Source organism: Salarias fasciatus, chromosome 6 (genome assembly GCF_902148845.1).
Source record: "Salarias fasciatus chromosome 6, fSalaFa1.1, whole genome shotgun sequence".
NCBI classification, from domain to species: domain Eukaryota; kingdom Metazoa; phylum Chordata; class Actinopteri; order Blenniiformes; family Blenniidae; genus Salarias; species Salarias fasciatus.
This window is the reverse complement of record NC_043750.1, coordinates 15,760,530-15,781,897: the sequence shown is the minus strand read 5'-3', so window position 1 is coordinate 15,781,897 and position 21,368 is coordinate 15,760,530. Positions and strand designations below refer to the sequence as shown.

The 21,368-nt window shown below is 47.1% G+C and overlaps 3 protein-coding genes and 1 long non-coding RNA gene across 4 annotated transcripts; 2 read left to right on the top strand and 2 right to left on the bottom strand.

Moving 5' to 3' along the window:
• Positions 1 to 4,491: 4,491 nt before the first annotated feature.
• Positions 4,492 to 8,349, top strand: map9 (microtubule-associated protein 9). The gene is made up of 13 exons (XM_030092883.1): positions 4,492 to 4,730; positions 4,825 to 4,921; positions 5,006 to 5,509; positions 5,604 to 5,797; positions 5,879 to 5,969; positions 6,044 to 6,111; positions 6,202 to 6,263; positions 6,338 to 6,494; positions 6,636 to 6,722; positions 6,800 to 6,961; positions 7,044 to 7,189; positions 7,483 to 7,618; positions 8,001 to 8,349. Exons 1-13 carry the CDS (start codon positions 4,659 to 4,661, stop codon positions 8,112 to 8,114), a joined length of 1,890 nt encoding a protein of 629 aa, XP_029948743.1. The 5' UTR covers positions 4,492 to 4,658; the 3' UTR covers positions 8,115 to 8,349.
• Positions 8,350 to 9,063: 714 nt separating this feature from the next.
• On the bottom strand, positions 9,064 to 12,409 carry LOC115390586 (uncharacterized). Its single transcript, XR_003931692.1, has 3 exons — positions 12,249 to 12,409; positions 9,879 to 10,053; positions 9,064 to 9,183 (listed from the first exon to the last, which is right to left on the bottom strand). It is a non-coding gene; the product is annotated as an uncharacterized LOC115390586 (long non-coding RNA).
• Positions 9,806 to 15,617, top strand: ugdh (UDP-glucose 6-dehydrogenase). The gene is made up of 12 exons (XM_030094495.1): positions 9,806 to 10,061; positions 11,676 to 11,837; positions 12,285 to 12,386; positions 12,560 to 12,760; positions 12,832 to 13,029; positions 13,359 to 13,506; positions 13,596 to 13,690; positions 13,795 to 13,925; positions 14,279 to 14,418; positions 14,530 to 14,621; positions 14,707 to 14,817; positions 14,921 to 15,617. The coding sequence occupies exons 2-12, from the start codon at positions 11,676 to 11,678 to the stop codon at positions 15,029 to 15,031; spliced, it is 1,491 nt and encodes a 496-aa protein (XP_029950355.1). The 5' UTR covers positions 9,806 to 10,061; the 3' UTR covers positions 15,032 to 15,617.
• A 417-nt stretch (positions 15,618 to 16,034) lies between these two features.
• lias (lipoic acid synthetase) lies at positions 16,035 to 21,187 on the bottom strand. Its single transcript, XM_030094497.1, has 11 exons — positions 21,055 to 21,187; positions 20,661 to 20,836; positions 19,884 to 19,977; positions 19,572 to 19,652; positions 19,129 to 19,285; positions 18,636 to 18,693; positions 18,416 to 18,544; positions 17,421 to 17,566; positions 17,274 to 17,344; positions 17,074 to 17,185; positions 16,035 to 16,537 (listed from the first exon to the last, which is right to left on the bottom strand). Exons 1-11 carry the CDS (start codon positions 21,136 to 21,138, stop codon positions 16,476 to 16,478), a joined length of 1,170 nt encoding a protein of 389 aa, XP_029950357.1. The 5' UTR covers positions 21,139 to 21,187; the 3' UTR covers positions 16,035 to 16,475.
• Positions 21,188 to 21,368: the final 181 nt, after the last annotated feature.

Genomic DNA, 21,368 nt, shown 5'->3' with positions numbered 1-21,368 from the left:
CACGTGAAGATTGTGCAACCTCACCCTGCGCAGCAGCGGGGTCAAGAGGTGGACTGGAGGGAACGCGTACAGGATGCCCGACGGCCAGCTCCTGTGTGCGAAGGCGTCTACCCCTAGAGGGGGGACGTCTGACGACCTGAGCGAGAACCAGAGTGGGCACTGTGCGTTCTCTGCACTGGCGAAAAGGTCTGCCACTGGGCATCCGAACCTGCGCCAGAGTCGGGCTGCGACCCACGGGGACAGGCCCCACTCGTCGTGGAGTGGGCCTCCCCGGGACATTCTGTCTGCACCGACGTTGAGGACTCCGGGCACGCGACGCGCTCTGAGGACGCGAGGTGCCGGTCCGCCCACCGGAGGATCTCCGCCGCTATGCGATGAAGAGGGGGAGACCGGGTCCCCCCCTGCCTGTTCAGGTACGCGACCACCGTAGTGTTGTCCGTCCTGATGAGCACATGGCTGTCCTTCAGCCTGGCTTGGAAATGGAGCAGGACCCTCTGCACCGCCGTCATTTCCAGCACATTGATGTGAGTGGGAGTCAAATCCCAAGCACCGCCCACCGCGTGGTGGTCTAGGGTGCCTCCCCATCCCGCGAGAGACGCATCGGTGAACACTTCGACGTGATGCGACACGCAGCCCAGGGGAACTCCTTGCATTAGGAGAGCAGGATCCATCCAATAAAGGAGATCCTGGCGTGCTTGGGCGGGATCGGGAACCGTTTGCATCCGTCCCACTTCCCCACGCAGCGGAGGCGTGCAAACCACCGTTGCAGCCTGCGCATGTGTAGAAGGCCCAGCCGGACCACTGGGTGGGCCGCGGCCATTAAACCCAGGACGGTCCTGATCAGACGAACCCCGACCAGGGGTGTGGTCACTGCAGACCTCAGGGTCGAGAGAAGGGAGGTCCGTCTCTCCTCGGAGAGGCGGGCAGTCATAGAGAGCGAGTCCAGCTCCAACCCCAGATAAGCCATGCTCTGAGCTGGGGTGAGCGCGCTCTTGTGTCGGTTCACCATGAACCCCAGGAGCTCGATGTGGTGCAGGACCTGGGTCGTGTGCAGCACAGCCTCCTGATGAGAGGACGCCAGTATGAGCCAGTCGTCGATGTAAGTGAGGATCCTCAGACCACGACGACGGAGGGGCTCCAACGCTGCTTCGACACACTTGGTAAAGGTGCGAGGGGCGAGAGAGTAGCCGAAGGGGAGCCGGTTGTATTGAAAATACCTGGTCCCCACGGCAAAGCGGAGGAAGGCTCTGTGCCTTCTGAGAATGGGGATGTGGAAGTAGGCGTCCGTCAGGTCGATCGAAGTCATCCAGTCCCCAGGTCGAATGCTCTCCAGGAGGTGTTTGACCGTCAGCATGCGGAACCTCTTGGTGGCTATGTGAGTGTTGAGGACCCTCAGGTCCAGAATGGGTCTTACACCCCCGCTTTTCTTGGGGACCAAGAAGTAGGGGGAATAAAAACCCGAGTGCGCCTCTGTCGCGCTCAGCTCCGTGACCGCACCCCGGCGGAGGAGTGAGGCTACTTCTGCTTCGAGAGCGGCCGTCCCCGCAGGGCATGCGAGCCGCGTACGAAGGATGCCGTTGAAGAGAGGCGGACGACAGGCGAACTGCAGGGCATAACCGTTTCTCTGTGTCCTGGACAGCCAGGGAGAAAGCGGTGCCAACATAACACGCCACGTGTGAAACCGGAGCGTGAGTGGCTGTACCACGGCCAGCGGGGACGGCCCACCCGTCCTCCCGGCCTCGGGAGACGGGGCCCCCGGTGAAAGGGCTGTGGAGCAGGCGTCCCCTGAATGAGAGCGGGCGGCCTCCAGGTGGCCGCGGACCGGCGCTTTGCTGGGGACAACCCGAGCAGAGGCAGCGCGATCCCGGAGTTTTCCGGGTCGCTGTCCTCGGTGCTGATGTCGGAGCCTTCCGGATCGCTGGCCGTGATGCTGAAGCCGGAGCCGGGACGCTCAATAGCGGGAGCCCGGGACGGCAGAGCTCCGCTGCTCCGAGGCTCCGCTGTGACAACACACGGGAAAGCCGAGGGAGCGCTGCCGGGAGCAACACCAATAAGGCCGGGATCGGGGCGCTTTACGGCGGACACCCGGGCCGGCGTGAGTCCGCCGCTCGGCGGAGAAACTCCGCTGGGAGCGGCATGAGTGGCGCCGGGGCTGGGGCGCTGCACGTCGGCAGCCCGGGGCGTCACGGCACCGCCGCTCTGACGCCTCGTCATGCTAACACGAGCGGAGGTCCGCGGACATACGCTGCTGAGAGCGCTATGGGTGCGGCCGGGGCCGGGACACCCCACGGCGGGGATCCGGGCCGGGCCGGAGCCGTCGCTCTGACGCTTCGAAATGCTCACTCGAGCCGAAGCCGGTGGAGAGTGCAGCCTGGAGCGTTTGCGGGGCGCTGAAAAGACATCAGCAGCGCACCGCTTGCATGACGCACACAGCGGGAAAGCTAGCGGCTCCAGCGCGCTGCTATGCCCCGCGTCCGCAGCCGCATTGCGGCCAGAGCGCGAAGAAAGCGCCGGTGAAGAGGCGGTTCCGTGCGCATTCCGCTCACCATCCTCAGCCGCCTTATCGCGGAGCGGGAGGAGGGAGGGAGAAGGGCCCAGCCGGGTTTTGCACTTTTCGATCATGCTAACACGGGGGAGAGGAGGGACTGCTGCTCTTTGGAAGATGTAACGGGCCTGACGGCCTTTATTTGCATGTTTGCTGGCAGGTGCGGGTCGAGCGGACGGGGCGCTCCGTGTCTCGGGAGCGCGGGACCGTCTGGGCTGATCGGCGCCCCGGGAGGATTGGCGGAAAGACGGTCCGGTCTGTCCAGGTGCCGAGGTGCTCCAAGGAGCGGGACGCCGCTGGTCCGCGGAGCGGCGGCGCTGCGGCGGCGGCTCACGGCGGGGCTGGAGGTGCGGGGCGAGCTGCTGCAAGCCTCGTGCTGCTGCCTCCAGGCGCTCGATGATCACCTGTATATCGGGCCCAAAAAGAGAAGAGGTGGACAGGGGGAGTCCCAGGACGCCCCGCTGGTCCCGCTCAGATAAAGAAGACAGACCAAGCCACAGGTGCCTCATGGCGAGCTGTGCGTTGGCCATGACGCGGCCTCCACTGACGGCGATGGCTCTGCACATGCGCATCAGGACTTCGGCCGTATTTTGGACTTCCAGGATGTCTTCTGGGGAAAGCTGGGACTTCTCGTGGCAGATCTTGTCCACAGAGCCCAGGAGGAAGGTCATGTTATTGGCTAGGGCGAACGTCAGGTTGCCGCTAGCGTAGCCACGATCCAGGAAGCTCGCCATGCGCCTGTCCCTTTCCGACGGCAGCACGGGCTTTCCGCCGGGCCAGGCGGAGGATCGGGGGAGGAGGCACAGCCGAACGGAGTCCTCAATGGCAGGCACTCCGGAGACCGGCGGCCAGCCCTCCACACAAGAATACTCTCGGTAGCCCTTCACCGTACCCTAGGCGGCAAGTGGCGTACCCCAGTCCCGCTGCACGTGAGCTTGAAACGACGACACGGCGGGACATAGGACCGCAGTCCGGGACCGAGCCCGTGACCGGGTTGCCAGCCCGAGTGCAAAATCACGCTGCACCGGCTCCGGAGGCTGCGGCGGCAGCGCGAGGCCGGTGCGCTCGGCGGCTGAAGTGAAGAGCCCCGCGAGGTGCTCCACAGGCTCACGGGGGAGACGGGATGCGGTGGAGGCGGAGTCGAACCGAGTCGAACTCCGTGACACAGACACGCTGCTGCTGCTGCTGCTGCTGCTGCTGCTGCTGCTGCTGACGCTGCCGCGGATCTCGGCCCAGTCGCAGGCGGCGGCGGCGGTCTCCTCGGCGTCGTCCTCACCGGCAGGAGCCGGGGAGGTTGTGCCCATGAAGGCTGCTCGCCGCTGGCTCTCTTCGAGCGGCAGCGCGAGGCAGGCCGGGCAGGAGGTCCGCTGGCGGTGATGCTGCCAGCCAAGGCAGAGGAAGCAGAGCTCGTGACAGTCCTACACGATGAGCGGAATGCCGCAAGAGCGGCAGAAGAACGGCCCGACGCCCGATGGCGACTGGTCCCGGGCCAGCGAATCCATCCTGGTCGAATCTTGATCCGGAGAATAGAGGCTTCTAAGTCTCATGGAGATGCTGAGAAAGAAGAAGGGTTTGCTTAGCGCCATCCGAGGTTATGTACCCTCGGTGTGGGGCGTGACGCTGCGCCATCGCGTGCGGGGGATTGGTGCGTCAAGCTTTGTATAGTCTCAGTGGATTGGACAGAGATTGGAGGTGTGCCACTAGCGAAGCCCGTAGGCGGGCTAAGCACTTACGAAGTAGAATTGAGACTTTTCAGTATCAAAAAAACTGCATAGCGTCCTCCTGGGTAATATGACCCGTGCGCCAATAAAATGTTTGTTACTGATTAACCTATTTAAAGTGACGGCTGAGATAAGTGTGGAAAACTAAACTCAGAAGACGCACCAGAATAATTAAAGTCTACTGCGCGTGCGCAAAGTTCAACCGGAAGTGTTTCCCCTGGTTACCGTCAACAACCCCGCTAGCGCCAGTAATCGCCACACTCTGCCCACGAAAACCACAGCCAACGTGAGTATAGACCTACCGACATGGCTAATGTGGGAAGCTTTTATCTGTAAGTTTTCCGGTTAACAAGTTTGAGCGAACCTAAGGTAACAAACCGGAAGTTTTCAGCATGACAAATCCAGAGTTTAGGACATTAGCTTACTCCAAAAGCCCGAAAACAACGAGAAGAACTACATTTCAGGTGAGATTTTTATTCTGTGCACTTTGGATCTTATAATAAAAGTGAAATTCTTATTAGTTTTTCGCTCCGAATCATCTCAACCTCCAAATTGCAGGATGAGCTTCAGGCTGCTGTCTCTGCCAGGGCAAGCAAAGCTACACCCAGCATGCACCCCTACTATGATGACTTTGAAGGAGATGATGATGATGATGGTGAGATGACTGGTTAAGTAGGTTTGCTTTCATGCAGTAAGTTCCAGAAACTCGAGATAAGACTGTGTTGTTTTCTGTTTTTAGATTTTCTGCAAAAACTTTTGAAATTGAGGAAAGAGAAAACTGGTGCACTGAAGAGCGCAAAGAGTAAATCCAAATCCAGCACCTTTGATCTTTCCGATGACGAGAGCAAAGACGGCAAGACAAAGAAAGTTTCCTTCTTGAAAACCCAAAGAACCAGCTTTTTCTCAAACAACACAACAGGATCAGAGTCACAGGAAGTGGAGCGCCCAGACTCATCCGTCGGTGGACACGCCAACTACAGTGACTCTTTTGCCTCCACGAATGCCAGCGAAGACGATACAGAACTTAAAAGCAGTCACGAGAAGCCTGCGGATCATCAAAATATATCCACAAACCTAAGTGACTCTCTGTCATACCAAACATCAGGTGACACCCTGCTGGACTTGCCTCTGCCGCTCCCATCTGATGGCAGTGTTGGAGAAACTCCAGGTCCAGAGGAGAAGAGCGTCTCCTCTCTGACTCCTCCATTATCCACATCTGATCTCAATCACACAGCTTCAGCAGGTCTCCTCAGTGGAGTACATTGTGTTTTTCTTTATTCAGTTGTGCATCTGTTGATATAGGATTTACAGTTATCCTTATGCTACCTGCTGTTCAGGTGATGTCAGTAACCGGGAGCCTCCTAAACCAAAACCAAGACAGAGGACCCTTGGATTGAGCCTTCATGCTGTGGAAAAGCCACCCGAGGAAACGGAGAATCAGGACATCAGCAGGCCCCAGACCTCTTCTGCATCAATCCCCCTCTCAAACGATACGTCCAGCGTCACAGCTGTCAGGAGCTGCAGCCCTCAGGTTTGTCTCTTCCGCAGGTTTATTCAATTTTCTCAACTGATAGGTGAAAAGTTCAGTCTGTTCTATGTGAATTTGTTGTAGTGGGCCAATGAAGATCGCACAGTTTTATCTTCAAATAAAAGTGAACAGTCACAACTTGTTACCAAATCCACACTCGGCTCTGGATCTAGAGGTAAGGAGTCCAGTGCTTCTTGTCAATGCCATTTTTTTTTAGACTTCTTAAAGCTTTTTTTAATTGCTTTCTAGATGGATTTCTTTCTGATGACAGCAAAGAGCAGGAAAGACATTGCTTTACATCATTTGAAGAGCCAAATGTAAGTCTTATCCTACATTGACATGATGAAGATGTTTACTTTTTAAGTCAGTATAATTTCAAGTTTCAATGTTTCATTTTTCATTTTCAGCATTTTCCTGGAGATCGATCAGATCAACTCTCCCATGTCCCTGAAAAATCATCTGAAACCAAGTCAGTCATTATTTCACATTTAAAACAAAAAAAACAAGCAAAAAAAACTAAATCATGTTTTTTTTCTGTCTTAGGACTTCAGGTTCTGGCTCTCAGACCACTCACAGATCTCAGAGTGCGTGCTCCAGACAAGTGGAATCAAAGTATTTGGGTCGCCTCAAAGTTCTGGATCAAAAACTGCAGGATTCTGAGCCACAAGCAGCAGATTCCCTCAGAGCTGCTGTTTACCAGGTCAGTCCATGGGAGGCAGGTTGTTTTCTCTCTGCACTCAGCACAGCTAAAATACAAAATATTTGATAGTTATATTGATTCTGTTTATGTGTGTAGTAAAATGTTATTATTTAAGTCAATCTTCTTTCTAACCTTGTCAAGGAATGGCTCCAGAAGAAAAAGGAATCTTCAAGAGAAAACATGCAAATAAAGAAGAAGGAGGAAATCCAGAAGGAAACAAAGAAAAGGGTGAATAAGTTGTCTGGTGGAGAGAAGTAAAAAGATTTTAATATATGCGACTGCAGCTCACTATTTGTCTTATACAGGAACAGGAGACGAAGAAGGAAGATGCGATCCTGTCCTACAATGCCTGGAAAGACAGAAAAAAAGAAAGTCTCAAAGCAAAAGCCAAAGAAAAGCAAGATTTAATAAGAAAAGAACAACAAGCAGCTGAAGATAAAGAAGAAAAAAGACAATCAGCCAAACAGGTAAACAGCAGTTTTATGGTGAATCATTCTGAGAACCTTTTTCTCTGTGTCAGTTTAATCATTGCTCTTTTAAAAACTGTAGGTGTTTGAAAAATGGAAACGTGAGCGTGATCATCTACTCAAGGAGAAGTGCAGAAAACATCAAGAGGCTGAAAATAAACTCAAAATGAAAAAGCAAGAACAAGAGCAACAGAGACGACAGGACAGCACTTCAGCATTTTCCAACTGGTGAGTGTACATTTTCAACTTTGTTATTATTTCATTCAAAAGTGATTATATTTTGTGAGTAAAAATGAAAGGGATTCGTGGTAGAGTGCAAAAATAACAAACACTACAACATTATACAGCTCCAGTGCTGTACCATCAGCGCTTGTTTCTTGAAAATCATAAACCACTAGATGGCAGCCATCGCTCATTATTTGTCTTCCTTTAGCCACCTGTTTTTTTTTTTTTTTATACACATGGACATTAACAGTAGCTCTCACCATCATTTTTTAATCTGTTTTTCTTACATGACTCAGGAGTGAAAAGAAGAAAAATGTTCTTCATGAAAAACATGCGGCAGAACGTAAATTAGTTAAAAATAAGGCACAAGAGGAGCAATACATGAAGGAAGAGAGAGAGAAAATGGCTCTGGAGATGTATGAAAACTGGCTGGTGAGTAGAAGTGATGACAAAAGGAGAAAAACGATGCCTTGGAAGTCCTCATATTGATTGTTACGTGGTTGTGATGGAGGTTTTAAGAAATAATTGTGGTTTTGATATCATTATTAGTAATATTATTAGTAAAGCCCTTCATAAGAAACTCCATCTTTCTCCTATAAGTTACTTGAATAATCCACCAAGAGTCACTACACAGAATTGTTAAAATGATCTCCATCCTGAGCAGCTGCAACCATAAAATAGCCCTAATACATGCATAAGAACTACTTTATGTTATGTAGAATGTATGTTGTTTGTGTATTTTGTAATTTGACCGTTTTAGTATAAGGAAGAGATTAAACATTTTTTGCTCATAAATCTTTTTTTCCCCCAAAAGGCAAGAAAAGAGCTGGAACAGAAGAGACAGAGAGAAGAAAGACTGATCCAGTCAATACTGCAGGACAATCCTCCGTGGAGCCCCCCTAACAAAACCATACCATTTGGAAAATGACTTTTGAAACGTATCAGAGCATCCTGGGAGTCTCTGTTCATCATACATGACAAACGAAAACAGTATATTGTACCTAAATTGTAACAGAAAATACATTTTATACTTTTGCAAATTTCTATTTTTCCACTTAGATGAAATGCTGTATTTGTTAAGAGGGAATGATGCTGTCAGGGTTGCATGTTAAAGCCGATTTTCTGTCTGTCATTTCATACAGCAGTGAGCATTAAAGTGTGAATGAAAATATATATCAGTGTAAAAATCCATTATTATCACTTTCCAACTGGTTGTGTCTATATTTATTGTCGATCTCCTGTTAGTGATTGCAAAGCCCTCCTTCAGAGAATCTAAGTAGAGGACAAGACAAAACATGCAAAGTAAAGTCATCGTGTGTAAATTTAAAATGACAAAAATGTTGTATTTCTAGTTAAGTAATTCCATTCTGACATGTGATGTAAACTGGATGGTTGAACTGACACAGGATAATATTTTACCTTCATGACATTGCTGTTTAAAAAGTTATTATTTATATACCAATTTTGGATGGGGAAATTTCTCCAAGTTGATTTAGATTTTCCCTGATATTTGATATGTGAGAACTTTGCTAATATTGGATTGAGCTATAGTCTTGAATTGTGATCATTCTTTTGATTACAGCCCAGTCTTTCATCTTCAATTTAAATTTCTGTATTTGTATTGTAGAAGAGCTGGAGAAAGCTCATATCCGGGCCTGATGGTGTAACCATTGACCTTAATCTCGCACTGTGATAGTCAAGCTTGCCAAGTGTTCACGTTTATCTTTCCACTTATGATCAACTCAGATTAATCACTCAATGTACAACAACAGCGATGGGGGAAAGGTTGTGCTGATAGACAGGTCCATATTTTAAAACTCAGAGGATCTACAGAACTTACCTATAAGACAACATCCTCTTCTCTGGTTACATCTCCGGTCTGTTGACCCCAGCGTTGGACTATCACTGACGGGAGAAACTTTTTTTGCTCTTCCTTTATTTTCGTTTCACTGCAGGCCACCAACTCCTCAGTTTGGCTTTTGTTATCGTCATTTCATCTGTCAAACACACAGTGTCATCTTTGTCACAGAGCCAAACCCAAAGTCAAACCCCACAACTACACAAGGTGAAGTAAACATGCACGCATGATTATATTTGAGCTTCAGGCAGCAGATGAGCTGGTCTAAATAAAGATAACTAGAGTTATGTAACTTTACTGAAAGGCGGTGAACATTATGAATCAGACATCTGTCGTCATATGTCTTGGAAGATGCTTCGCCTATCGTAGTGTCTTCCTCAGTTTGTGTTCAGTAGACTAGTTTGGCTCGTCTGACTCGATGGTAGGAATGGAAGGGAGCTCCTCTTCAGGCGTGTCAAGTAAGCTCCCGTATCCTCGTGACCTCAGGAGCAACCATAACCTTTTAAAGCTCTTTTACTGAATTTCTTAAACCATCTCCAGTCTCTGCACACAATGTGTGATTAGACAGCTTTTATTTTGAAGCCAGCGCACTGGAAGCGCGTCTGTGCTTTTATTGTGAAGTGTGAGTATTATTTTGAAGCCGGTGCACAGGAAGTGTGTGTTTGGCTCTCGTGGCACTGCTCTGCGTGGGGTAGGCGAGGGGGCGGAGCTAAAGTGAGCTAAGCGGATGGTGGGCGGAGCTAGGCGGAGGCGCTCCTCTGGACGGTGGCTCGGTGGACAGTCAGCGGACACTCTGGTGCCAGAAGAGGCGGAGGAGGTGCTTCAGAAAGTTACCTGAGGAGTCCCGCTGCGGTGTGGGGTTCGGAGACGCTGACTCACGGTCTGCTCCAGGACGCTTCTGGTCCTCAACAGCGCGACTCTCCGCACTCTGAAGCGGACCTCTCGACGGGAGCCGTTCATCCGAGGAGCTGAATTCACCCAACGCATTCCTGAAGTTGTCGCTCACGAGCTGCGGAGGTAAAGTAACCACGGCTAGCCGCTGCTAGCAGGGCAGCTCCAGACGGCCATTCATTCATTCACAGGGCGAAGGGCTGAAATGTTTTAGCCCGTGGACGGTGTCAGGGCGCCGCGGCGCCGCTAAGCTGCTCTGAATGGACAGGATCAGACATGAGACGTGGCAGAGCGGCTCTGAGAGGCTCTTTATTCTCTCCCCGGCGGTAACGGTGCGACTGGAGACTCTCTGCCCAGCCTGTGAATGTCAGCCTTTTAAGGAGATGGCAGAGTTTAGGAGGAAGGACCCCAAAGTAGAAAACTGAGGTTTCTACTGTTTATCAATAGCTGACAGATACATGCATTGATTTGTAAGTGTGATGGATGTTTAAGTACAAGTTACTGATAAAAGTCCCTCCTGTGATTTCTACTTGTGTAAAATACTCTAAAAATCTTTCATTACATTTCAGCTGCATTCCGTATATTTTGTTGCATTTTGCATTTTGCATTTTGCTGCATTTTCAGTATATTTTATCATAGCAAAAACTGTGGGCAGTGTAGTATTTTTATGAAATGATTTGGGTAAAATATACTTTTTTTACAACTACACATTTGGGAAATTGCTCACTGTATGGTATGGTATGGTATGGTATGGTATGGTATGGTATGGTTTTATTTATACAGGGACAGTGTACAAAATAACATTAACCACAAAGGAGAGATGCTTTGTACCAGGTTATAGCAAAAATGCTAATTTCCACCAGTAGTCCCCTGTGTAAATGTTGAAGTCATGTCTGCACAGTGGTGCAGTGGTTAGTACTAAAGGACCCCAGTTTAAGTCCAAGATAGGTTTGAACATCTGAAGGCGGAGAAGCTTAACTCTCTTATGTAGTTAGAATATTCTCGGTGTGTGTGTGTGTGTGTGTGTGTTGTACATGAATGACATATACATGTCATACATGACAACTATGCATTCCTGCGTTTGACTGGAAATGTAGAGTGACTGCATTGGATCAAGATTTTATCAGTAATTTGTTCAGTTAATAAATGTGTCATGTTTATATTGCCCAACGTTCTTTTCTCCATCCAAACAGATGGAACTAACAAATGTTTAAACTTTATAAAACCCATGAAATCATCAGTGGTTCTCCTTTGTTTTCTGTCAATCTCCATAAGCTTCGTATCGTGAGTGTTTTATTGGAAATTAAAATATAAAGAATGTGATTGTCACAATGAAACAAACAAGAAAAGCAGGTGATTAGAATAGTTGAGATATTTAGCATAGCAGAGTGCCAAACCCAAATAATGAGGCACTTATTCAATGAGACGATTAGGTGGATTGAGTTACTGAATGATTTTAGTGAATAGGGCATCATTTAGACCACAAAAGATTTAGCTTTTCAATTATGAAAAGAATGTTCTTGATTTATTTCTAACATGTTTTATACTAAAAGGAGATATTTAGGAGATCGGCGTTGGCGTCTTGCTAGATACTGAGCTATTTTTATAATTTAAGGATTAACTGAGGAAAGTGTCAGTTTTGCTGCGGTTTTCTCGACACACTGAGCAAGAAGGGCTGATGAACGTGTGGGGGGATCTGGGGAGGATATCTTTGCTGACACTGGTTTTGTTTTTTGGCAGATGTTCCAGATTAAGCGGATCTGTTGCATCGGCGCTGGGTATGTCGGAGGACCGACATGCAGTGTGATCGCTCACATGTGTCCTGAGATCACAGTGACTGTGGTGGACATCAACGAGTCCCGCATCAAAGCCTGGAACTCAGACACTCTGCCCATTTATGAGGTAATATAATCATTTCTGTTCTAATAAAGCCATAGGTTAGTTCTGAGAGATTACCAGTGTGTTTATGGGTGGAGCAGACAAGAGTTGATGAGCAATGGTTACATAATGTCTTTTGGCCGTGATGGTCTTCTCTGCCTTTTTGTTGTCTGCCCAAAGTGCTGTCATTTTCAGAAGTTAAGTCAGTGTAGGCCATGTTGCTCGGCACCATTTGTTCCTCATGTTTCAGTAAACTGCTACTCCACCTCATGAGCCCAACGGCACAGAAATCAGTCCCAGATGTTTTCGCAACTTCTCTACGTCAGCCCCAGCCCGAAGAGTTACCTCACCATGACTAGTCCGGGGCGGTTAGAGCGGTCACTACGGACCCCCCGAGACATCTGTAACTGTTTGCGTCTTGTTTTCACAACTCACCCACTGACACATTCTCCTACTTCCTCCCGTTTTCAGCCAGGACTGAAGGAAGTTGTTGAATCATGCCGAGGCAGGAATCTGTTCTTCTCCACGGACATCGACTCGGCCATCAGGGACGCCGACCTCGTCTTCATCTCCGTGAGTTCGTCATTCATCTCTTCATTTCATTCCAGGAACGAGCTCTCCGAGTGTGGAAGCGTTGACATTTTTCAGCTCTCATTCAAACTCCGCACCCTGTGCAGATCAGAATATTTTGTGTTTGCAAAGGAAAATATTCCTTAAAAGGAAATTGGTTTACATTCCTTTCCCAGGTGAACACCCCGACTAAGACCTACGGGATGGGGAAAGGCCGTGCAGCCGACCTGAAGTTCATCGAGGCGTGCGCTCGCCGTATCGTGGAGGTTTCTGACGGCTACAAGATTGTCACCGAGAAGAGCACCGTCCCCGTACGGGCCGCTGAGAGCATTCGGCGAATCTTCGACGCCAACACCAAACCCAGCCTCAACCTGCAGGTGTGTGTTCACGCCTGCACGCTGCTCTCTGGAGTGTGTTCTGGTTCCATAAGCTTTGTTTTGCCTTTTAGGTGCTGTCAAACCCAGAGTTCCTCGCAGAAGGAACAGCCGTGCGGGATCTGAAGGAACCGGACCGTGTCCTGATCGGTGGAGACGAGACAGCCGAAGGTCAAAGGGCAATCAAAGCACTGTGTGCTGTGTACGAGCACTGGGTGCCAAAGACCAGGATTATCACCACCAACACGTGGTCGTCCGAACTGTCCAAACTGGTGAGTGCCAACAAATGTTCATTTTAAAAAAGCTGTTTATTCTCAGTTTACCAAAAAAACAAAACAAAAAAAATCCACCTAAATAAAAAATACCAAACGTTCTTACCCCATGATTTAAAACCTACTGAGTTACTTATTTTATTGGGTCATTAAAAAACAGGAAGCCGTTGAAGGAGCTGGAAGCTTTACAACTCTGAGGACTTGAAACCAGCATAGTTTTGGAATGGCGGCTAAAGCAGTTTCTTGAATTGTAGTTGTTGTTGTTTACTAACCTGTTGAATAATGTTGTTCTCCAATCTTACCAATAAATGCTGTTTCTGTGCTCTCAGGCAGCCAATGCGTTCCTGGCCCAGCGAATCAGCAGCATCAACAGTATCAGCGCTCTGTGCGAAGCCACCGGCGCCGACGTGGAGGAGGTGGCGAAGGCCATCGGCATGGACCAGAGAATCGGCAGCAAGTTCCTTAAGGCCAGCGTGGGTAAGAAGTGAAGAAGTCGCATGTTTAAAGGCAGTTTCAGTAAAACTTTGACGGTCTTTCCTGAGGATTGTTGCTTTTCTGGCACCCAGGTTTCGGTGGTAGTTGTTTCCAGAAAGATGTGCTCAATCTGGTGTATCTGTGCGAAGCCCTCAACCTGCCTGAGGTGGCTTCTTACTGGCAGCAGGTGGGAACAGCACAGGAACTCCCATAGCAATTTCTTTTCTTTAATATGGATTTTTAGTAGTAATTCCTCTGTTCTGCCCCATTTCTTCACTTGTCTTTTCTCAGGTGATCGACATGAACGAGTACCAAAGACGGCGGTTCGCCTGCAGGATCATCGACTGTCTCTTCAACACTGTTACTGGCAAAAAGATCGCTCTGCTGGGCTTCTCCTTCAAGAAGGACACTGGTGACACCAGGTTGGTCCTTTTCTGTTGTGATGTTTGTCTCTGCTTGGTCTCCTCTTCCTCTAACAGTCTATTTTAATGACATCTTGGCCTCATTTAAACAAATCTGAGCTGTGTATTTCTGTGTATAGTGTTGCATACTGACCAGACCAGTAGATGTTAATCATAAACTTTGTGTTCTTTGTCCCAAAACAAACCTTTTAAAAGCAACGCATGTCAACTTTGCACACACAATAAACGCCTAGTCACTGGTGAATAACCTTATTACACTTCACTCCACATTGAGCCCTGCCAGCAAGCTGCGGTGAACTACGACCCCGATCAGTGGTCAAAGTCAAGTGTGTGTGTTTGTTTTGCAACTCCAGGGAGTCGTCCAGTATCTACATCTCAAAGTATCTGATGGATGAGGGCGCCAAGCTGTTCATCTACGATCCCAAAGTACTCAAAGAGCAAATCATTCATGACCTCTCTCAGCCCAGCATCTCGGAGGACAACCCAGAAAGAGGTGTGTGTGTAAATAAAATGGTTTTGGGGTTTTTTTGTAGGGTGTCAACCTGTTGCTCAGCCAGTGGGAAAGGTCGTCCACTAACAGAGACTCTTGGTTTTTTTTTTTCAGTATCAGAGTTGGTGACTGTGACCTCTGACCCCTATGAGGCTTGCCAGAGCGCACACGCCTTGGTCATCTGCACTGAGTGGGACATGTTTAAGGTCAACACCACTTCCTCTCTAACAGACTTGAGAGAAGCCTTCAGATTGCTTGTTGATTATTTTTTTCTCCTTAAAATCCAAACAGGAACTGGATTATGAGAAGATTTACAAGAAGATGCTGAAGCCTGCCTTCATCTTCGACGGCCGCAGAGTGTTGGACCACCTTCACCCTCTGCTCCAGAGCATCGGCTTTCAGGTGAGCAGCCGGAAAAAAACCTCTTAAATCCAAAATAAATGCATTTGAAGCAATACCTATATATTTAAAGAATGGAAAAATTAAACTGAGTGTGTGTCTGCAGATCGAGACCATCGGTAAGAAAGTGACCACCGCGCGAATCCCCTACACGCCGGCGGCCGTTGGTCCTCGCATCACAGCCGTTGAACCTCCCACCAAGAAGGCCAAAGTCTGAAAGTTCTCCCTGACGAGCGTCAACGCATTCCTCCTCTCGCTGCCTTCTCACACATTTTTACAACAAAGATTTTCCATCTGCAGCTTTTCTGTTTTTTTTTTTTTTTTTTTTTTTTTTTTTGCCGCTGGGCTGTTGGAGAGAGGTGACACGGTGTGATTGATCGCTTCTCTGCAGGGAGCTGCTGGAGAGAAAGCAGCTGGTTGAGCTTTGTGTCAGAAAAATGTGAATGGTTGGAAGTTTTCGGGTGAAGTTTATAATTAAGTCATTCCAGATATGCAATTAGTTTTTATACATTTCACATTCTCGGTCGCCTTTGGCATCCATGTCTGCTGTGCTCATGTTGAAGGAACACTATTCACGGGAGTCTACTTTATTACGGTTTTACTAGATAATCAAGTATTCTGTAAGATTTTATACCGTTTTTTAAACTATTTTTATAAATCAGTCTTTTCTCTGTATCAGTGGCCGGTGACTATAAGCGTCAATGCAATAAATAGAATATGATTTATGTACTTCATGTTGGGTGTTTTAAGTTTTGGGGATTCAGGTCAGGAGAAGGTTCAGGCCGCTTCAGTTTCCCGATGATTCCACCTCGATGAGCTGCTGGAGGATTAACAACATCCCATGATCAAATCAGGCCTGCGTTGATCACGCAGAGGCTCGACGACTGGATTAATCAACGCTTTGTTAGGAGTGTATGTGGGGAAAGAATGACACGAACTGAACGGAAAGCTTTTAATTATTTAAATACAACTGTACATTTTAAAGAGGAGCTTCATCTGGCTGGGCAAAGTGGGAAACAAATTTTATTGCTCAGGTGTAAAAAGTCCATTTTGTTAGATTGGGGAAAAACAAATTAATTCCATCAGGTGCTTCTGCAGATACAGAAGCATCAAAACCTTATTTTAATCCCCCTCTGAATGTTTCTGACCTTGACTTGTACTTTTTCCGGCACATTTTTTTAAATTAGAAATTCAAATTCAAACACGAGTCGCAATGTGTCAGCCATAAAAACCTCAAAGTTTAAGGTGTTTTTTTTTTTTTTTTTTTTTTTTAAACCAGGAGTCCAGTGAGAGGACTGAGTTCATGTTGGGTGTAATTTAAAGGCCCCTGAGGAGCAAAAACAGCAAATTACAGCCTCTGCTCACAGCTGGCTGTTGGTTAGCATGGTGTGGTGTGCAGGCGGGTCATCTCCATATCTGAGGACCTCTTTGATCTTCATGTGCCGTCAGAAGTAGACGAGAGAAAACGCAGAGAACCCCTCGTGGGTCGTAGCAGTATTGTTAATGTTACTTTAATAACCTTACTTTTTGTGCTGCACGTGTTTCTACCGGTTATGAGGGACGCGTTTCCTATGAGACGACTTGAAGCGCGACCCCACAGCTCGTTCTGCGGCACCAGCTCTCATGTATGAAGTCACAGGTTCTGGATGACGTAAATCTCCTCATTCAGCTACTGTAGCCTCTGCTTTCCTCTTCTCCAGGAGATTTTTCAAGAAGAACTCGCCTGCAGTGAGAAAAGAGATCAGTGTGAGCAAGTACTGTACTGAACTCAAGGACTCAGTATCACAACTTCAGGTTCAATTTTTTGTGCTCAGATTGTGTAAAATATATGAGAGAGACTGAATTTATTTCCTTCCAACATGCAACTTTCACACAAGAACATAGAAACTTCACAGATAAAGGTGAGGACTTAGTGCTTACCACTACTCTATCTTCTTTATTTATTCTGACAATATAAACATTTGTTTAGACTTTTTTTTTTAACCAAGTCAAATGAATGGATTCTTTACATTGTCGTCCCACCCACAGTCAAATATTTACAATGCTAACAGCCTAACATAATGGAAGGGTTTCTATAGAAAAGCTTATATAATCTTTCATGCAGGTGATGACAGTGTGTATTGTAAAAAATTGGAGAAGTATAACTGAATTGCTAAAGTCTGCCCTTGTAGTTCATTAATTAAGAAGGAAATGTCACATAAAAATTAACACTAATTCGCTTTTCTTTGCCCACAAAAGGTTGAGCCGAATTCTTCTCACCTGCTTTGTAGGACGATCGCACCAGCGGCCCGCTGGCTGTGTACACGAAGCCCATCTCATTCCCCACCTTCTCCCAGTGAGCGAACTTATCCGGAGTGACGTATTCCTCCACCTGAACGCAAACACTCACTATCACCACACGTGTCTGTTGGCAAAACGAGACTTTCACAATATTTGTGGAAGTAAAAGAGGGATGTTACCTTCAGGTGACGTTTGGTGGGCTGCATGTACTGTCCCAGGGTTAGACAGTCCACTCCTGCCTCCCTCAGCTCTGCAACACCGTCACAGGAGTTTGTTTTTAATTGCTGCTGTATGTGTGTTTGTGTGTGACTCTGCTTCATCCTCACCTGTCAGAGTGTCTTTTATTTGTTGATCCGTCTCCCCGAGTCCCAGCATGATGGAGGTTTTGGTGAGCACTGAAGGTTTGACCTTTTTAGCGTGCCTCAGGACGCTCAGAGACTGGTCGAAATTCGCCCTGGGATCTCTGACGTACCTGGAGAGAGATGTGAGGGAAAAAAATTTAATAATCCAACCCATGAGAGGGAGCTGCATCTCAAATATGCATCCAGACTGGGAGTTCTGTAGTTCATTCAGTACTTGCTGCAGTCCAGCTCGTACACCAAGTGTTTTTAAAATGTGAAGTGACTGAAAGTGGAGGATCTTGTAGTTGTGTAGAAGCTTTCAGAAGGTCGGTCAGGTACTTGTTTTAAAGAGCTTCACTTTGCTCATTGTTTGCTGTGCATGAGAGAGACCACAACTATCACAACTGCACTGGGGCGTCCTTCAGAAGACATCTTTTTTTTTTTTTGTTAGTTCAACAGCTCTGCAACTATCAGGATACATACAGAGTAAATTTTATCTATTTATTCATCTATTTTAACCACATTTTTGTCTCCAAATAGTTGTGCTTTTTTTAATACAGGAGCTTTCCCGGCTTAATTCTTTTTCTTCTCTGCATTTTATTTTGGCACATAAACTCTCAGATTTGACTATGGATTACATTTTTTTCTAAATAAAATTAAAGAATGATAAAACTGAAGATTTTTCCGTTCACAGAAACACAATAATACAGAGGGAGTCATCTGTGTTTTCGCTACCTTTGAAGATAAAAGTTCAGTTTGATAATCTCTTGTTTTTAGGTTTGTTTGCATATATAGGTATTGTCTGTGGCTCTATTGTAAATTTTGAAAAATGTTCCCACACCACACGCTGACTGCTTGAGACCTCGCAGAACAGGTATTTTTTCAGGATGCGTCGGAGCCACTCCTAGACGGGGCGTGACACGTGACAGTCAACACTGGGCTGGTGGAATACTCGGTTACTATAGCAACAGTCTCATTACCTCTGGAGTTCACGGACCGTTTCCACATTGTGGGCATACACGTCCAACCCTGACAGGGCGATTTTCTCCACCGCTGCCAGGTCGCCACGGAAATCGGGCGTCAGACACTCGACCAGGATCTGAGAGTTTCTGAGAAGAGGCGACAAATTGACAGTTGATCAGTTCAGGTTTGTGTGCACTGATGCACATTGATTCAGCCCAGGAGGAGAGGGGTCCTTACCTCGCCTTGAGGTTTGACACAGTTTTAGCAAAGTGCTCTGCCCCTCCGTCAGCAATATCTGAGAAACAAGGAGAAAACGAGTAACTGGGTCAGAATGTTGGAAAACAGGTTGCAGAATTTATTTAGTGTATTTGCATTATTTACCTGGGTTTCAGGAAATGTTGACATGGGGTAAAAAAATAAAGTGCTTTCAGTGATTTCTGAACCATTTGACTTATTGTGAAGGTTCAGGCAGAATTAAAAGCTACACGGGTCTCTGAACCTCCACATACAGTAAATCAGCTCCAGTTGAAGTGAATATTTATGGTGAGAAGCGTCGCTGCTTCCATTGATGCAAAAGAATACAAACAGCAACATCAGTTTAGCATAACAAATACACACCCTGCCTGACATTGTTTAGGTCTCTTCGTTTGGTCCGTACAAACACACCGCCACGCACAGTGTGTTCAAACCATCACAATTTGATGCTGAACACTGAGGAAAGAATCATTACCGTCTCTGTCCACTGAGGTGAGAACCACATAGTCCAGGCCCCAGGCGGCGATGGCCTTGGCTGTATTGTACGGCTCGTCGGGGTCCAGAGGCGGGGGCCGACGGGCCGTCTTCACAGAGCAGAACCTGCAGCCACGGGTGCAAGTGTCTCCCATCAACTGCAACCACAGGAAAAGTGAGAGTGTGTAAGACATAATTATTGAAGATGGACACAAACAACACAATACATTCAATGTTCTCTTGTGATTAGTTATGATGCTGGTACAGTTTTACTTGCATGAATATGTGACGGAATTAAAGGGCTTTAAAGACAAAAAAGAAATTAACTTCCTTGTTGCTGCCATCACTGTTGGTGCTATATTTACAGACCAAAGTAGTCTGCCCTTCCCTATAATTAGAGGGAACTGTGTTGGAAAGTAGCGCCACCTTGTGGCAGAGACGTACCATGATGGTGGCTGTGGCTGTGGCGTACTCTCCTCCTCCCCAACACTCCCCGATGTTTGGACACCTGGCCTCCTCACACACCTGAGAAAGCACACAGAGAGATGCTGATGCTGGAATCATTTCCACAGGTTAGAAATTATTGTACAAATTGAAATCAATTATAAAATTCAGGTCTGCTTCCATAACTTTGTTAACCTTGTCATCTGAAATATTATAGACATGAGAAGGAAATGTTATATGTGTTGATCTGATTGTTAAGCGCTTTGTATTTTGGAGTAAACTGGTAGGAAAAGCATTTGCTTTTGGACTCACTGTGTGCAGGTTGAGCTCTCTTAGTGTGTTCTTCAGCCTGTTGAAGTTCTTTCCGATGGGGATCTCGGTCTTCAGCCATGGAGGAAGCCGCAGCCTTTAATGACAGCACAGTTAATAAATCCATTTGAAAATGTTCTACAAATGACTTTCTACTTTCATACTTTCCATTGCAATAAGCATATGAAGCCTCTGAAATGTCTTTCTTTTCACCAAGAATGGACATACAGTGCAATTCTAGCCACATCATGGAGTATGAAGAAATTCCCATATTTACATATCTTACAAAATCATTTAAAGTTTGCTGACACTTGGCAGCAGCAGGGTAAAGCAGTGGGACAGTGACCTTTAATGTGGAAGCAATATAATAATGGAAATTCTCTCATAAGAAGGAAATACACTTTAATTTTAATTGTCCCAGTCAACTCCAAACCCTGAATCCTCCAGAGATGCTGTAGATCGATAACAGGAGGTTCTTCACAGTAAACACTAAACTGTCTCACCACTGTACTTTGAAATCACCCCAGAAACTCTAGAACCTTTGTTAATTGAGAAAAGAGAAGTTTCTCCTTTAAAATGCTACCACAAAGTTTTTACTGAACATTTTGGATAGATATGTTAACACTGTTCTCTCTTAGGTGGAATTCACGTTGATTCAGCACAGTCAGATAAGGACTAATGTGGTCTTTGTACTCCCCTGATAGCAGCCCCCTTCTACTGACAGGTCACTTTTAATGAAACTCTGAAATAATCCCCACTTCTCTGCCTGCTGTATCTTACCTCTCCCCCTTCCCCCTCTTCAGGTTGCCTTTGTACTCGTCCCATTTGCTTTTCTCTGACAGCTCTCCTGAGATGAAGTCCTGCAGATCGGGTCCATCGTGGCTCAGCAGCTCCTTCTTCCTCTCAGCCCGGTCCGGAGAGGATTCGGCTGCAGTAGTCAGACTGAAGGTGTAAGCCTGCGGGGGAGGCACGCAGGGTCAATCCAGGTCTCAGTGACTTTTCCATCACCCAGTCCCTCACAATCCAGACCATCACATGAACAATCAAGGAGTTACAAAATCTGCTGCGGGCTGTCGTTAGTTATCCGGAGGCCTCTGAACAGACTTCACATCCCCTCACAGCAACACGGTGGGTCAAACTGACGATGTGCAGAGCAGCCGGGTGAGATACTCACCGGAGGAATGCGCCTGGGACTCAGCCACAGGTGATTTGTGGAGAATCGTCCGGCTACGCAGCAACTTTGCTTGAGCAGCGCCATGACATTGGAAACACTGAGGCTCCGCGAGCAGCTCGTTTGGTCTGCTGCTGCGTTCACGTGATAATTAAAAAAGTTGGAAAGAAGAGTGCATCCAGTTTTCTGTTAAGTTTTATCATATGTTGTCTTTTAAAAGGTGAAAACGACATTTATGTGGATGTTATTGATTAAAATTGAATGTAATTCCTTATCAGATTGTCAATTTGTTGCTTATGTTAAATTATTTCAGAGCG

Excerpts from the sequence above, each read along its gene's own strand:
- map9 (XM_030092883.1), top strand. The coding sequence starts at position 4,659 with ATGACAAATCCAGAGTTTAGGACATTAGCTTACTCCAAAAGCCCGAAA. Across the intron at positions 5,510-5,603 it reads CAATCACACAGCTTCAGCAG|GTGATGTCAGTAACCGGGAG; the intron begins GTCTCCTCAGTG and ends CCTGCTGTTCAG. Across the intron at positions 5,970-6,043 it reads ACTCGGCTCTGGATCTAGAG|ATGGATTTCTTTCTGATGAC; the intron begins GTAAGGAGTCCA and ends ATTGCTTTCTAG.
- ugdh (XM_030094495.1), top strand. The coding sequence starts at position 11,676 with ATGTTCCAGATTAAGCGGATCTGTTGCATCGGCGCTGGGTATGTCGGA. Across the intron at positions 12,387-12,559 it reads CCGACCTCGTCTTCATCTCC|GTGAACACCCCGACTAAGAC; the intron begins GTGAGTTCGTCA and ends TTCCTTTCCCAG. Across the intron at positions 14,622-14,706 it reads CTGAGTGGGACATGTTTAAG|GAACTGGATTATGAGAAGAT; the intron begins GTCAACACCACT and ends AAATCCAAACAG.
- lias (XM_030094497.1), bottom strand. The coding sequence starts at position 21,138 with ATGGCGCTGCTCAAGCAAAGTTGCTGCGTAGCCGGACGATTCTCCACA. Across the intron at positions 17,186-17,273 it reads CCACCAAACGTCACCTGAAG|GTGGAGGAATACGTCACTCC; the intron begins GTAACATCCCTC and ends GTTTGCGTTCAG. Across the intron at positions 16,538-17,073 it reads GCGATCGTCCTACAAAGCAG|GCGAGTTCTTCTTGAAAAAT; the intron begins GTGAGAAGAATT and ends TTCTCACTGCAG.